Source organism: Solea solea, chromosome 7, assembly GCF_958295425.1.
Source record: "Solea solea chromosome 7, fSolSol10.1, whole genome shotgun sequence".
In the NCBI taxonomy this organism is placed as follows: domain Eukaryota; kingdom Metazoa; phylum Chordata; class Actinopteri; order Pleuronectiformes; family Soleidae; genus Solea; species Solea solea.
The window spans coordinates 27,081,610-27,098,274 of record NC_081140.1 but is presented as its reverse complement, the minus strand read 5'-3'; the positions used below and the strand labels follow the sequence as shown (position 1 = coordinate 27,098,274).

General features: G+C 40.4%; 3 protein-coding genes across 3 annotated transcripts; all 3 read right to left on the bottom strand.

Annotated features, from left to right (window-relative positions):
* Nucleotides 1–3,389: 3,389 nt before the first annotated feature.
* Nucleotides 3,390–5,071, bottom strand: LOC131462304 (odorant receptor 131-2-like). Its single transcript, XM_058633366.1, has one exon. The coding sequence runs from the start codon at nt 4,332–4,334 to the stop codon at nt 3,390–3,392; it is 945 nt and encodes a 314-aa protein (XP_058489349.1). The 5' UTR covers nt 4,335–5,071.
* Nucleotides 5,072–8,702: 3,631 nt separating this feature from the next.
* On the bottom strand, nt 8,703–10,433 carry LOC131462303 (odorant receptor 131-2-like). The gene has a single exon (XM_058633365.1). It carries the CDS (start codon nt 9,645–9,647, stop codon nt 8,703–8,705), a length of 945 nt encoding a protein of 314 aa, XP_058489348.1. The 5' UTR covers nt 9,648–10,433.
* A 3,599-nt stretch (nt 10,434–14,032) lies between these two features.
* LOC131462302 (odorant receptor 131-2-like) lies at nt 14,033–14,977 on the bottom strand. The gene has a single exon (XM_058633364.1). The coding sequence runs from the start codon at nt 14,975–14,977 to the stop codon at nt 14,033–14,035; it is 945 nt and encodes a 314-aa protein (XP_058489347.1).
* Nucleotides 14,978–16,665: the final 1,688 nt, after the last annotated feature.

Sequence of the window (16,665 nt, the reverse complement as noted above, 5' to 3'; positions counted from 1 at the left end):
CTACTAACTGACTGCTGCTTAATTGTGCATGTGGAATAAACCTTCAGAAAGACAGTCGAGTTGTACCCGCCGTACTTGTTCTGGTTACCCTTTCCAGAAGGGAGTATTGAGCTGGAAGGATCAGCCAGCAGAAATCTTTACAGTTGTAAAACCGTTGTCGGCGCCATATCAGTGGAGTACGGACTGCCGAGCGGAGGACGGCAATCGTGAAGTACCAGGACCGGCGAGCCGGGGACACTGGTGAAGTGAATCAGTCGTGAATCACTAAACGGAAGAGCCGGAGCAAAGAGCTAACGGGGCCGTTGAAGGATTAAAGGAATCACTAAAACGGAGGAGCCGGAGCAAAGAGCTAACAGAGCCGTTAGAGGATTAAAAGAAGTGCCGCAGCTGTGAATAAGGCTGTGAAGATTGCACAAGGAATACAGAGCTCTTCTGGGCGAAGAGCCTCACAGACTGTGACATTGTGACGTCGACAGCTGGGGGCGTGGGCATTCGTGTGCCGATCATGGACGTGTCGTTTGCAAAGAACTGAATCCTTTGGACAAGTCATTGGCAACGAACCAGAGAGTCAAATCCTTTGAACAATTCCGATTCCGGAGAGAGTCAGTAGTTCAAAGAAGTAAAATGGCAGACGACAAGCCAGATCTGGAAAGTCTACAGCGGAGACGGTCAAATGCGCAGCGGAGCCTAACAACGCGTATTAACCACCTTAATCTCAACGCTGGTCGTCTAGGTACAGAAAAATTGTCGCAAGAGTTGGCAGGGTTGGAAAACGACTATGATGCTTTCGTCGATGCCAGCAATGAATATATCGAAGAACTGGGACAGATAGACCCAACGTACAGTATAATGTATAACATGTAATACCGTATGCGCCAAACATGTGTCATTATGTTTTATAATACTTAACCAATAAGAAGTCCAAATTATAACATGTAATACTACTTACTACTAAGTACTACTTAAAATCTAGCCCTACGAAATGGGACTCAGCTGTTGTTATATTGCCATTATTATTCACTTGTCAATGGAGTTATCGCTACACAGCAAAACTGAGTCGTATCAGAAAATGTCTTCAGTGTCTTGGAATACTCATGGACCAATTTTGGTGCATTCAAGAGTGCAAATAGGTTTTTATTGTGGTTAGCTTAGCTGTATAACTACCTAACCAATGTGAGCTGTAACGTTAGTGTGGAAAAGTGACTTCAGACTTGACCTCAAAAGACTGAGGACGGTATTTAATTATACCAGTAGGTTTCAGTAGCAGGTTGTTACTCTGTGGTCTGATGCTGTACTCTGCGTCTAGAGGAAGTCAGCTTGGGCATAACGTGACCGTGATTTTTGTTTTATTCCAGGACAGTTTTAAAGTGAACAATCACTGTACAGTTGTATGTCAGGTTCATTGTGTTTAAACCTGTTAAATGTAAGAAAATGAGCAGGACAAATATCGCTAGTCTCCGGGGTTAACAGCCTCTATCCTCGTGGGCTATACAGCCAGTTAGTTACACAGACAAACATCATGTTTCTTGTGGTGCAAAACACTAAAACCAAACTGTTGCAGGAAATATCCACATTTTAAGAAACAAATATCAATAACAATAGTTAAAGATTATTTTAATACCTAGTAAATAAACGATTATTCATTTAATCATTGCTGCCCTATTTAATTTTATTACATGGTGGGAATTACATTGCGTCTCACGGCTTCCTTGCTCGATACCAGACCCTTTAAACGTAAGATTTAAACGCCACAGTGTTCTGTTGAGTAAAGAGGATGGTACCATGTTGACATAATGCCTATTAAAACTTGTTTTGTCATCTCCAAATAATGACTAGTGTCGTGTGGCAACGGTAAAGTTAGGCTTCTCAATTTTAGCCTGTTAACCCCACTGACCTTTCACAGCACCCCATCCCATTTACACATATTACATAAAACAAAAACAGTCGACAACCTTGACAAGATGGGCCAATTTGTCATAAAATTAGCCCATCTTGTCAAGATCATGAATTTCAGTCGGTAGGAGACAAAAGCATACTATAAACACTACAAAACAGAGTACATAGATTAATTCAAGTGGCATAGAGGTTCAATTTCAGGCCATTATAACAGTTATATAATCTGTTTATATTAGGTCTGTCAGTCATTTCCTAAAGCATCAAATCTTAAGAAGTACACAGTATATTACATAATTAGGTAGAGAGTTGTGGTGTTTATTGGCAGTTTTACTACGTGTATTTAACCGTCCATATACAGAATTTCATACTGAAAAATTGGACATGACATTGGACATGACATTCTACCAGCGATATTACACATAACTGGCAACTGTCACAGTAGTTTTAGGTCGTTTTCACACCTCATAGTCTCCACCAGACTCAGTAGGATTGAGGGTTGCAACATTCAGCCGGTCTGAGTTTGCTTTCACATTGAACTTTAATGAAACAAACTGACACCTTTTGAATAACTCATTCCCCCTCCTCGCCTGAGGCGGCGCTACATCAAGAATTACTGAAGGAGAAGACGAGACAAACAATGAACAAGAAAACTGGCTCATCTGTTGTTTTAATGCAGGACAACTTCTGTTTCCTCCACAGAAGAGCAAAACCTCAAAGCCATTTCTCCCGGCTGTCACACAATAGTTGTATAATAGTAGTATTCATTATAAAGTGCAGTTGTTGCGTATCTTTTATAGAGTTAGTTAGTAATAATTGTGTAAACTCTGCCTTGCCATTAGTTTTGTATATCGTGTGTTAATATGCTGCCCTACGTACACCAAAATGACTGCTTTTTATAAAGAGACCAAATTAATATTAAGCAGAATTTAGTTCAGCCCATTGGTCCAGGCTTAGAAACAATATTTTCTGTTTCTCATGTGGCCCCGTAGAGGAGATAATTTCCCACCTTTAGTCCAGGCTAAATCTGAATACATGAAAAACATAAATATTATAATATTTGGTTGTGGTTGACCTTTCCCTGCACCCCGTCCCTCTTAGGCCCTGTTCACACAGGATGAAAGAGAAAGAGAATCATAATATATATACATTCAAATTGGACAAAGACAAAATGTCCAATTTGACAAAGGGTTTAGAAATAAATAATTTGAAACTAGACACATCGTTTTAAGGAAATCTTGTCAGCATTAATTTGACACTTTTTCACCTGTTCAAACTGTTAATGGATAAAATAATTGTCTATAACTATTTCCATAACATCATTCAAACTAGGCAATTTAGGTTTGTAGAAGTTGGGGAAACATTTTTCAAAAATGTTTGACATTTTATAATATGTTATGTTATTTTATATATATGTATATGTATATATATATATATATATATATATATATATATATATATATATATATGTTTTCTAATATAGAACTAACACATTTTCAAATTCTCGTGATCCTCACTCTGTTTTGTCCAAAGTGGAACTGAAAAGGTGTATTTCGTTTCAGGGCAAGAAAAACCTTTTCATCCCTGAGGCCGTACAGAAGCGGACTCAGGCATCTTGGAGTGAGATTAAACACTATGTAATTGAAATACCTGACATTTAAAAAAAGCTTGAAATCAGTCTGAAGTGCAGCAGTCTCCATGAACGGACACCACAGCTGGATGAGACCGAAAAGGAGGTGAAAGCCGTGAAGAGTCACTCTCTCGAGCGCTCTCCTTGACGACTTGTTATTCTCTCCTGACACAGCTTTTTTGGCTGCTTTCATGATCTTAATGTAGGAGAAGATGATGGTGGCAGACATGACGAAAAAGTACAACTGATACACAGCCATTTTAGCGTTGTCCTGCCATCGGAGATACACAAATATGTCCATGGAGCATATCCTGTGCTCGGAGTACAAGCTTGTGGGAGCTGATGCAAAGAAGATGGAGAGGATGAGAGTCAACGGTACAAAGCTGAGGCCGTGAATGATGAGGACGCAGTGCAGAGCTCTGCGTGACGTGCACAGCTCTCCGTGACGCAGGGGCATGCAAATGGCCACATAGCACTCCAGCGTCATGGATGTAAGCGTCAAAGGTGTGACAAAAGTGTACACAACCACAACAATATAGACGGGAACACACAGGGCGATAGGCATCGTCATTGCATGATAAGCCAAGATAAACAGAACGTCAGTGATGAATAAAATCAAGGTATCAGACAATAGAGTCACAGTGAATAAGATGTATCGCATGGTTGTGTAGAAGTAGACTTTTGAGAAAAGGGTCACGATGAGCATCACGTTGACACACAGAAAAATCGAAACCAGCAACTGCACGACGTAAAAACGTTCACCGAAATGCCGCAAAGTGCCACCACCTGTGACGGAGCTGTTATCTGCCATAAATGTACTGTGCGTATGAAATGTTTCAGGGAAAAAATTTAATATAACACCTTCTAATATCTTATTCTAAGTTATAAGAACGTAGATTGACTACAGCTAAATCCTCAGACTGTGCATGAAGACGTTCAAAGTTAAAGTGACTCACAACATCATTGCTCCTCATCTCATATTCTTGTCACCCATGAACAACAAGCGTGGTCAAGTCTCTAGAGTGAACACAGTAAACATGGTGTGTTCAGACAGACCCGTTGATGATGAAATGCATGGGGGGGGGACACAAATATTAGCCTACAGTACGTATATTTTTTACTATCCTATACTCTATTCACACAGCATGTAATCATCACGTTCAACATAACCAACAGCAATATGACCCAGTATAGCCTACAACCAGTGCATAATTTGTAAATCATAAGGTGCAATATGACAGCGCAGGGATGACGAGACAGACACAGGTCCCCGGAACGCATACAGAAAACAGTGCTGAACATGCAAATGCCCGTTTACAATGCTGTACGACTTACAAGCCTCAATTTCAAATAATATCCATGGTATAAATGTTATGACAATAACTTACAATTATTAAATGCCCACATCACCACAGGTGGGACCATAGGCGTCATATACGCCGAGGACATGCCCCCAGCACTATTTTTGATCAACAATTTTGACCCCGCCACTTCTAAAAACACTCAAACTAGCTTTATACTTTATACGCACGGGGGAAGCTCTCTTCTGATTTTGTGCCTGTAGAACTTTCTAGCAGGCAAAGCTATTTATCTTTCATTCTATTTATCTGTTCATTGTTGTAATTGGTATCAAAGCACCGTTGCCTTTAAAGTGCCTTTAAGGTGCATTGTCAAAGCCATCTTTTGTTATATATTACCTTCGTATGTGCCTTTGTAAGTGGCTTCGTAAAATCTATCTATCATCAGAACCTGTACGACTTGTCGGTTTTACAACCTGACTGACTGTCTAACTGACTGTAGTTAGTAGCTAACAAACTGACTAACTGACTAACTTCAAACTAATAACTGTCTAACTACTAACTAACTGCTGCTTAATTGTGTATGTGGAATAAACCTTCGGAAAGACAGTCGAGTTGTACCCGCCGTACTTGTTCTGGTTACCCTTTCCAGAAGGGAGTATTGAGCTGGAAGGATCAGCCAGCAGAAATCTGGACAGTTGTAAAACCGTTGTCGGCGCCGTATCAGTGGAGTACGGACTGCCGAGCGGAGGACGGCAATCGTGAAGTACCAGGACCGGCGAGCCGGGGACACTGGTGAAGTGAATCAGTCGTGAATCACTTAACGGAAGAGCCGGAGCAAAGAGCTAACGGGGCCGTTGAAGGATTAAAGGAATCACTAAAACTGAGGAGCCGGAGCAAAGAGCTAACAGAGCCGTTAGAGGATTAAAAGAAGTGCCGCAGCTGTGAATAAGGCTGTGAAGATTGCACAAGGAATACAGAGCTCTTCTGGGCGAAGAGCCTCACAGACTGTGACATTGTGATGTCGACAGCTGGGGGCGTGGACATTCGTGTGCCATTCATGGACGTGTCGTTTGCAAAGAACTGAATCCTTTGGACAAGTCATTGGCAACGAACCAGAGTGTCAAATCCTTTGAATAATTCCGATTCCAGAGAGTCAGTAGTTCAAAGACGTAAAATGGCAGACGACAAGCCAGATCTGGAAAGTCTACAGCGGAGACGGTCAAATGCGCAGCGGAGCCTAACAACGCGTATTAACCACCTTAATGTCAACGCTGGTCGTCTAGGTACAGAAAAAATGACTATGATGCTTTCGTCGATGCCAGCAATGAATATATCGAAGAACTGGGACAGATAGACCCAACGTACAGTATAATGTATAACATGTAATACCGTATGCACCAAACATGTGTCATTATGTTTTATAATACTTAACCAATAAGAAGTACAAATTATAATATGTAATACTACTTACTACTAAGTACTACTTAAAATCTAGCCCTACGAAATGGGACTCAGCTGTTGTTATATTGCCATTATTGTTCACTTGTCAATGGAGTTATCGCTACACAGCAAAACTGAGTCGTATCAGAAAATGTCTTCAGTGTCTTGGAATACTCATGGACCAATTTTGGTGCATTCAAGAGTGCAAATAGGTTTTTATTGTGGTTAGCTTAGCTGTATAACTACCTAACCAATGTGAGCTGTAACGTTAGTGTGGAAAAGTGACTTCAGACTTGACCTCAAAAGACTGAGGACGGTATTTAATTATACCAGTAGGTTTCAGTAGCAGGTTGTTACTCTGTGGTCTGATGCTGTACTCTGCGTCTAGAGGAAGTCAGCTTGGGCATAACGTGACCGTGATTTTTGTTTTATTCCAGGACAGTTTTAAAGTGAACAATCACTGTACAGTTGTATGTCAGGTTCATTGTGTTTAAACCTGTTAAATGTAAGAAAATGAGCAGGACAAATATCGCTAACGGCCTCTATCCTTGTGGGCTATACAGCCAGTTAGTTAAACAGACAAACATGTTTCTTGTGGTGCAGAACACTAAAACCAAACTGTTGCAGGAAATATCCACATTTTAAGAACAAATATCAATAACAATAGTTAAAGATTATTTTAATACCTAGTAAATAAACGATTATTCATTTAATCATTGCTGCCCTATTTAATTTTATTACATGGTGGGAATTACATTGCATCTCACGGCTTCCTTGCTCGATACCAGACCCTTTAAACGTAAGATTTAAACGCCACAGTGTTCTGTTGAGTAAAGAGGACGGTACCATGTTGACATAATGCCTATTAAAACTTGTTTTGTCATCTCCAAATAATGACTAGTGTCATGTGGCAACGGTAAAGTTAGGCTTCTCAATTTTAGCCCGTTAACCCCACTGACCTTTCACAGCACCCCATCCCATTTACACATATTACATAAAACAAAAACAGTCGACAACCTTGACAAGATGGGCCAATTTGTCATAAAATTAGCCCATCTTGACCAAGATCATGAATTTCAGTCGGTAGGAGACAAAAGCATACTATAAACACTACAAAACAGAGGCCATAGATTAATTCAAGTGGCATAGAGGTTCAATTTCAGGCCATTATAACAGTTATATAATCTGTTTATATTAGGTCTGTCAGTCATTTCCTAAAGCAGCAAATCTTAAGAAGTACACAGTATATTACATAATTAGGTAGAGAGTTGTGGTGTTTATTGGCAGTTTTACTACGTGTATTTAACCGTCCATATACAGAATTTCATACTGAAAAATTGGACATGACATTGGACATGACATTCTACCAGCGATATTACACATAACTGACACCTGTCACAGTAGTTTTAGGTCGTTTTCACACCTCATAGTCTCCACCAGACTCAGTAGGATTGAGGGTTGCAACATTCAGCCAGTCTGAGTTTGCTTTCACATTGAACTTTAATGAAACAAACTGACACCTTTTGAATAACTCATTCCCCCTCCTCGCCTGAGGCGGCGCTACATCAAGAATTACTGAAGGAGAAGACGAGACAAACAATGAACAAGAAAACTGGCTCATCTGTTGTTTTAATGCAGGACAACTTCTGTTTCCGCCACAGAAGAGCAAAACCTCAAAGCCATTTCTCCCGGCTGTCACACAATAGTTGTATTATAGTAGTATTCATTATAAAGTGCAGTTGTTGCGTATCTTTTATAGAGTTAGTTAGTAATAATTGTGTAAACGCTGCCTTGCCATTAGTTTTGTATATTGTGTGTTTATATGCTGCCCTACATACACCAAAATGACTGCTTTTTATAAAGAGTCCAAATTAATATTAAGCAGAATTTAGTTCAGCCCATTGGTCCAGGCTTAGAAACAATATTTTCTGTTTCTCATGTGGCCCCGTAGAGGAGATAATTTCCCACCTTTGGTCCAGGCTAAATCTGAATACATGAAAAACATAAATATTATAATATTTGGTTGTGGTTGACCTTTCCCTGCACCCCGTCCCTCTTAGGCCCTGTTCACACAGGATGAAAGAGAGAGAGAATCATAATATATATACATTCAAATTGGACAAAGACAAAATGTCCAATTTGACAAAGGGTTTAGAAATAAATAATTTGAAACTAGACACATCGTTTTAAGGAAATCTTGTCAGCATTAATTTGACACTTTTTCACCTGTTCAAACTGTTAATGGATAAAATAATTGTCTATAACTATTTCCATAACATCATTCAAACTAGGCAATTTAGGTTTGTAGAAGTTGGGGAAACATTTTTCAAAAATGTTTGACATTTTATAATATGTTATGTTATTTTATATATATGTATATGTGTATATATATATATATATATATATATATATGTTTCTAATATGGAACTAACACATTTTCAAATTCTCGTGATCCTCACTCTGTTTTGTCCAAAGTGGAACTGAAAAGGTGTATTTCGTTTCAGGGCAAGAAAAACCTTTTCATCCCTAAGGCCGTACAGAAGCGGACTCAGGCATCTTGGAGTGAGATTAAACACTATGTAATTGAAATACCTGACATTTAAAAAAAGCTTGAAATCAGTCTGAAGTGCAGCAGTCTCCATGAACGGACACCACAGCTGGATGAGACCGAAAAGGAGGTGAAAGCCGTGAAGAGTCACTCTCTCGAGCGCTCTCCTTGACGACTTGTTATTCTCTCCTGACACAGCTTTTTTGGCTGCTTTCATGATCTTAATGTAGGAGAAGATGATGGTGGCAGACATGACGAAAAAGTACAACTGATACACAGCCATTTTAGCGTTGTCCTGCCATCGGAGATACACAAATATGTCCATGGAGCATATCCTGTGCTCGGAGTACAAGCTTGTGGGAGCTGATGCAAAGAAGATGGAGAGGATGAGAGTCAACGGTACAAAGCTGAGGCCGTGAATGATGAGGACGCAGTGCAGAGCTCTGCGTGACGTGCACAGCTCTCCGTGACGCAGGGGCATGCAAATGGCCACATAGCACTCCAGCGTCATGGATGTAAGCGTCAAAGGTGTGACAAAAGTGTACACAACCACAACAATATAGACGGGAACACACAGGGCGATAGGCATCGTCATTGCATGATAAGCCAAGATAAACAGAACGTCAGTGATGAATAAAATCAAGGTATCAGACAATAGAGTCACAGTGAATAAGATGTATCGCATGGTTGTGTAGAAGTAGACTTTTGAGAAAAGGGTCACGATGAGCATCACGTTGACACACAGAAAAATCGAAACCAGCAACTGCACGACGTAAAAACGTTCACCGAAATGCCGCAAAGTGCCACCACCTGTGACGGAGCTGTTATCTGCCATAAATGTACTGTGCGTATGAAATGTTTCAGGGAAAAAATTTAATATAACACCTTCTAATATCTTATTCTAAGTTATAAGAACGTAGATTGACTACAGCTAAATCCTCAGACTGTGCATGAAGACGTTCAAAGTTAAAGTGACTCACAACATCATTGCTCCTCATCTCATATTCTTGTCACCCATGAACAACAAGCGTGGTCAAGTCTCTAGAGTGAACACAGTAAACATGGTGTGTTCAGACAGACCCGTTGATGATGAAATGCATGGGGGGGGGACACAAATATTAGCCTACAGTACGTATATTTTTTACTATCCTATACTCTATTCACACAGCATGTAATCATCACGTTCAACATAACCAACAGCAATATGACCCAGTATAGCCTACAACCAGTGCATAATTTGTAAATCATAAGGTGCAATATGACAGCGCAGGGATGACGAGACAGACACAGGTCCCCGGAACGCATACAGAAAACAGTGCTGAACATGCAAATGCCCGTTTACAATGCTGTACGACTTACAAGCCTCAATTTCAAATAATATCCATGGTATAAATGTTATGACAATAACTTACAATTATTAAATGCCCACATCACCACAGGTGGGACCATAGGCGTCATATACGGCGAGGACATGCCCCCAGCACTATTTTTGATCAACAATTTTGACCCCACCACTTCTAAAAACACTCAAACTAGCTTTATACTTTATACGCACGGGGGAAGCTCTCTTCTGATTTTCTTGACTGTGCCTGTAGAACTTTCTAGCAGGCAAAGCTATTTATCTTTCGCTCTATTTATCTGTTCATTGTTGTAATTGGTATCAAAGCACCGTTGCCTTTAAAGTGCCTTTAAGGTGCATTGTCAAAGCCATCTTTTATATATTACCTTTGTATGTGCCTTTGTAAGTGGCTTCGTAAAATCTATCTATCATCAGAACCTGTACGACTTGTCGGTTTTACAACCTGACTGACTGTCTAACTGACTGTAGTTAGTAGCTAACAAACTGACTAACTGACTAACTTCAAACTAATAACTGTCTAACTACTAACTGACTGCTGCTTAATTGTGTATGTGGAATAAACCTTCGGAAAGACAGTCGAGTTGTACCCGCCGTACTTGTTCTGGTTACCCTTTCCAGAAGGGAGTATTGAGCTGGAAGGATCAGCCAGCAGAAATCTGGACAGTTGTAAAACCGTTGTCGGCGCCGTATCAGTGGAGTACGGACTGCCGAGCGGAGGACGGCAATCGTGAAGTACCAGGACCGGCGAGCCGGGGACACTGGTGAAGTGAATCAGTCGTGAATCACTAAACGGAAGAGCCGGAGCAAAGAGCTAACGGGGCCGTTGAAGGATTAAAAGAAGTGCCGCAGCCGTGAATAAGGCTGTGAATAAGGCTGTGAAGATTGCACAAGGAATACAGAGCTCTTCTGGGCGAAGAGCCTCACAGACTGTGACATTGTGATGTCGACAGCTGGGGGCGTGGACATTCGTGTGCCATTCATGGACGTGTCGTTTGCAAAGAACTGAATCCTTTGGACAAGTCATTGGCAACGAACCAGAGTGTCAAATCCTTTGAACAATTCCGATTCCAGAGAGTCAGTAGTTCAAAGATGTAAAATGGCAGACGACAAGCCAGCTCTGGAAAGTCTACAGCGGAGACGGTCAAATGCGCAGCGGAGCCTAACAACGCGTATTAACCACCTTAATGTCAACGCTGGTCGTCTAGGTACAGAAAAATTGTCGCAAGAGTTGGCAGGGTTGGAAAACGACTATGATGCTTTCGTCGATGCCAGCAATGAATATATCGAAGAACTGGGACAGATAGACCCAACGTACAGTATAATGTATAACATGTAATACCGTATGCGCCAAACATGTGTCATTATGTTTTATAATACTTAACCAATAAGAAGTACAAATTATAACACGTAATACTACTTACTACTAAGTACTACTTAAAATCTAGCCCTACCAAATGGGACTCAGCTGTTGTTATATTGCCATTATTGTTCACTTGTCAATGGAGTTATCGCTACACAGCAAAACTGAGTCGTATCAGAAAATGTCTTCAGTGTCTTGGAATACTCATGGACCAATTTTGGTGCATTCAAGAGTGCAAATAGGTTTTTATTGTGGTTAGCTTAGCTGTATAACTACCTAACCAATGTGAGCTGTAACGTTAGTGTGGAAAAGTGACTTCAGACTTGACCTCAAAAGACTGAGGACGGTATTTAATTATACCAGTAGGTTTCAGTAGCAGGTTGTTACTCTGTGGTCTGATGCTGTACTCTGCGTCTAGAGGAAGTCAGCTTGGGCATAACGTGACCGTGATTTTTGTTTTATTCCAGGACAGTTTTAAAGTGAACAATCACTGTACAGTTGTATGTCAGGTTCATTGTGTTTAAACCTGTTAAATGTAAGAAAATGAGCAGGACAAATATCGCTAGTCTCCGGGGTTAACAGCCTCTATCCTCGTGGGCTATACAGCCAGTTAGTTACACAGACAAACATCATGTTTCTTGTGGTGCAAAACACTAAAACCAAACTGTTGCAGGAAATATCCACATTTTAAGAAACAAATATCAATAACAATAGTTAAAGATTATTTTAATACCTAGTAAATAAACGATTATTCATTTAATCATTGCTGCCCTATTTAATTTTATTACATGGTGGGAATTACATTGCGTCTCACGGCTTCCTTGCTCGATACCAGACCCTTTAAACGTAAGATTTAAACGCCACAGTGTTCTGTTGAGTAAAGAGGATGGTACCATGTTGACATAATGCCTATTAAAACTTGTTTTGTCATCTCCAAATAATGACTAGTGTCGTGTGGCAACGGTAAAGTTAGGCTTCTCAATTTTAGCCTGTTAACCCCACTGACCTTTCACAGCACCCCATCCCATTTACACATATTACATAAAACAAAAACAGTCGACAACCTTGACAAGATGGGCCAATTTGTCATAAAATTAGCCCATCTTGTCAAGATCATGAATTTCAGTCGGTAGGAGACAAAAGCATACTATAAACACTACAAAACAGAGTACATAGATTAATTCAAGTGGCATAGAGGTTCAATTTCAGGCCATTATAACAGTTATATAATCTGTTTATATTAGGTCTGTCAGTCATTTCCTAAAGCATCAAATCTTAAGAAGTACACAGTATATTACATAATTAGGTAGAGAGTTGTGGTGTTTATTGGCAGTTTTACTACGTGTATTTAACCGTCCATATACAGAATTTCATACTGAAAAATTGGACATGACATTGGACATGACATTCTACCAGCGATATTACACATAACTGGCAACTGTCACAGTAGTTTTAGGTCGTTTTCACACCTCATAGTCTCCACCAGACTCAGTAGGATTGAGGGTTGCAACGTTCAGCCGGTCTGAGTTTGCTTTCACATTGAACTTTAATGAAACAAACTGACACCTTTTGAATAACTCATTCCCCCTCCTCGCCTGAGGCGGCGCTACATCAAGAATTACTGAAGGAGAAGACGAGACAAACAATGAACAAGAAAACTGGCTCATCTGTTGTTTTAATGCAGGACAACTTCTGTTTCCTCCACAGAAGAGCAAAACCTCAAAGCCATTTCTCCCGGCTGTCACACAATAGTTGTATAATAGTAGTATTCATTATAAAGTGCAGTTGTTGCGTATCTTTTATAGAGTTAGTTAGTAATAATTGTGTAAACTCTGCCTTGCCATTAGTTTTGTATATCGTGTGTTAATATGCTGCCCTACATACACCAAAATGACTGCTTTTTATAAAGAGACCAAATTAATATTAAGCAGAATTTAGTTCAGCCCATTGGTCCAGCCTTAGAAACAATATTTTCTGTTTCTCATGTGGCCCCGTAGAGGAGATAATTTCCCACCTTTGGTCCAGGCTAAATCTGAATACATGAAAAACATAAATATTATAATATTTGGTTGTGGTTGACCTTTCCCTGCACCCCGTCCCTCTTAGGCCCTGTTCACACAGGATGAAAGAGAGGGAGAATCATAACATATATACATTCAAATTGGACAAAGACAAAATGTCCAATTTGACAAAGGGTTTAGAAATAAATAATTTGAAACTAGACACATCGTTTTAAGGAAATCTTGTCAGCATTAATTTGACACTTTTTCACCTGTTCAAACTGTTAATGGATAAAATAATTGTCTATAACTATTTCCATAACATCATTCAAACTAGGCAATTTAGGTTTGTAGAAGTTGGGGAAACATTTTCAAAAATGTTTGACATTTTATAATATGTTATGTTATTTTATATATATGTATATGTATATATATATATATATATATATATATATATATATATATATATATATGTTTTCTAATATAGAACTAACACATTTTCAAATTCTCGTGATCCTCACTCTGTTTTGTCCAAAGTGGAACTGAAAAGGTGTATTTCGTTTCAGGGCAAGAAAAACCTTTTCATCCCTGAGGCCGTACAGAAGCGGACTCAGGCATCTTGGAGTGAGATTAAACACTATGTAATTGAAATACCTGACATTTAAAAAAAGCTTGAAATCAGTCTGAAGTGCAGCAGTCTCCATGAACGGACACCACAGCTGGATGAGACCGAAAAGGAGGTGAAAGCCGTGAAGAGTCACTCTCTCGAGCGCTCTCCTTGACGACTTGTTATTCTCTCCTGACACAGCTTTTTTGGCTGCTTTCATGATCTTAATGTAGGAGAAGATGATGGTGGCAGACATGACGAAAAAGTACAACTGATACACAGCCATTTTAGCGTTGTCCTGCCATCGGAGATACACAAATATGTCCATGGAGCATATCCTGTGCTCGGAGTACAAGCTTGTGGGAGCTGATGCAAAGAAGATGGAGAGGATGAGAGTCAACGGTACAAAGCTGAGGCCGTAAATGATGAGGACGCAGTGCAGAGCTCTGCGTGACGTGCACAGCTCTCCGTGACGCAGGGGCATGCAAATGGCCACATAGCACTCCAGCGTCATGGATGTGAGCATCAAAGGTGTGACAAAAGTGTACACAACCACAACAATATAGACGGGAACACACAGGGCGATAGGCATCGTCATTGCATGATAAGCCAAGATAAACAGAACGTCAGTGATGAATAAAATCAAGGTATCAGACAATAGAGTCACAGTGAATAAGATGTATCGCATGGTTGTGTAGAAGTAGACTTTTGAGAAAAGGGTCACGATGAGCATCACGTTGACACACAGAAAAATCGAAACCAGCAACTGCACGACGTAAAAACGTTCACCGAAATGCCGTAAAGTGCCACCACCTGTGACGGAGCTGTTATCTGCCATAAATGTACTGTGCGTATGAAATGTTTCAGGAAAAAAATTTAATATAACACCTTCTAATATCTTATTCTAAGTTATAAGAACGTAGATTGACTACAGCTAAATCCTCAGACTGTGCATGAAGACGTTCAAAGTTAAAGTGACTCACAACATCATTGCTCCTCATCTCATATTCTTGTCACCCATGAACAACAAGCGTGGTCAAGTCTCTAGAGTGAACACAGTAAACATGGTGTGTTCAGACAGACCCGTTGATGATGAAATGCATGGGGGGGACACAAATATTAGCCTACAGTACGTATATTTTTTACTATCCTATACTCTATTCGCGCAGCATGTAATCATCACGTTCAACATAACCAACAGCAATATGACCCAGTATAGCCTACAACCAGTGCATAATTTGTAAATCATAAGGTGCAATATGACCATATGATAAGGGATGACGAGACGGACACAGGTCCCCGGAACGCATACAGAAAACAGCGCTGAACATGCAAATGCCCGTTTACAATGCTGTACGACTTACAAGCCTCAATTTCAAATAATATCCATGGTATAAATGTTATGACAATAACTTACAATTATTAAATGCCCACATCACCACAGGTGGGACCATAGGCGTCATATACGGCGAGGACATGCCCCCAGCACTATTTTTGATCCACAATTTTGACCCCACCACTTCTAAAAACACTCAAACTAGCTTTATACTTTATACGCACGGGGGAAGCTCTCTTCTGATTTTCTTGACTGTGCCTGTAGAACTTTCTAGCAGGCAAAGCTATTTATCTTTCATTCTATTTATCTGTTCATTGTTGTAATTGGTATCAAAGCACCGTTGCCTTTAAAGTGCCTTTAAGGTGCATTGTCAAAGCCATCTTTTATATATTACCTTTGTATGTGCCTTTGTAAGTGGCTTCGTAAAATCTATCTATCATCAGAACCTGTACGACTTGTCGGTTTTACAACCTGACTGACTGTCTAACTGACTGTAGTTAGTAGCTAACAAACTGACTAACTGACTAACTTCAAACTAATAACTGTCTAACTACTAACTGACTGCTGCTTAATTGTGTATGTGGAATAAACCTTCGGAAAGACAGTCGAGTTGTACCCGCCGTACTTGTTCTGGTTACCCTTTCCAGAAGGGAGTATTGAGCTGGAAGGATCAGCCAGCAGAAATCTGGACAGTTGTAAAACCGTTGTCGGCGCCGTATCAGTGGAGTACGGACTGCCGAGCGGAGGACGGCAATCGTGAAGTACCAGGACCGGCGAGCCGGGGACACTGGTGAAGTGAATCAGTCGTGAATCACTAAACGGAAGAGCTGGAGCAAAGAGCTAACGGGGCCGTTGAAGGATTAAAAGAAGTGCCGCAGCCGTGAATAAGGCTGTGAATAAGGCTGTGAAGATTGCACAAGGAATACAGAGCTCTTCTGGGCGAAGAGCCTCACAGACTGTGACATTGTGAAGTCGACAGCTGGGGGCGTGGACATTCGTGTGCCATTCATGGACGTGTCGTTTGCAAAGAACTGAATCCTTTGAGCAAGTCATTGGCAACGAAACAGAGAGTCAAATCCTTTGAACAATTCCGATTCCGGAGAGAGTCAGTAGTTCAAAGAAGTAAAATGGCAGACGACAAGCCAGATCTGGAAAGTCTACAGCGGAGACGGTCAAATGCGCAGCGGAGC

What these genes read in the sequence shown, in the direction of transcription:
- LOC131462302 (XM_058633364.1), bottom strand. Translation starts at nt 14,977, where the DNA reads ATGGCAGATAACAGCTCCGTCACAGGTGGTGGCACTTTACGGCATTTC.
- LOC131462303 (XM_058633365.1), bottom strand. Translation starts at nt 9,647, where the DNA reads ATGGCAGATAACAGCTCCGTCACAGGTGGTGGCACTTTGCGGCATTTC.
- LOC131462304 (XM_058633366.1), bottom strand. Translation starts at nt 4,334, where the DNA reads ATGGCAGATAACAGCTCCGTCACAGGTGGTGGCACTTTGCGGCATTTC.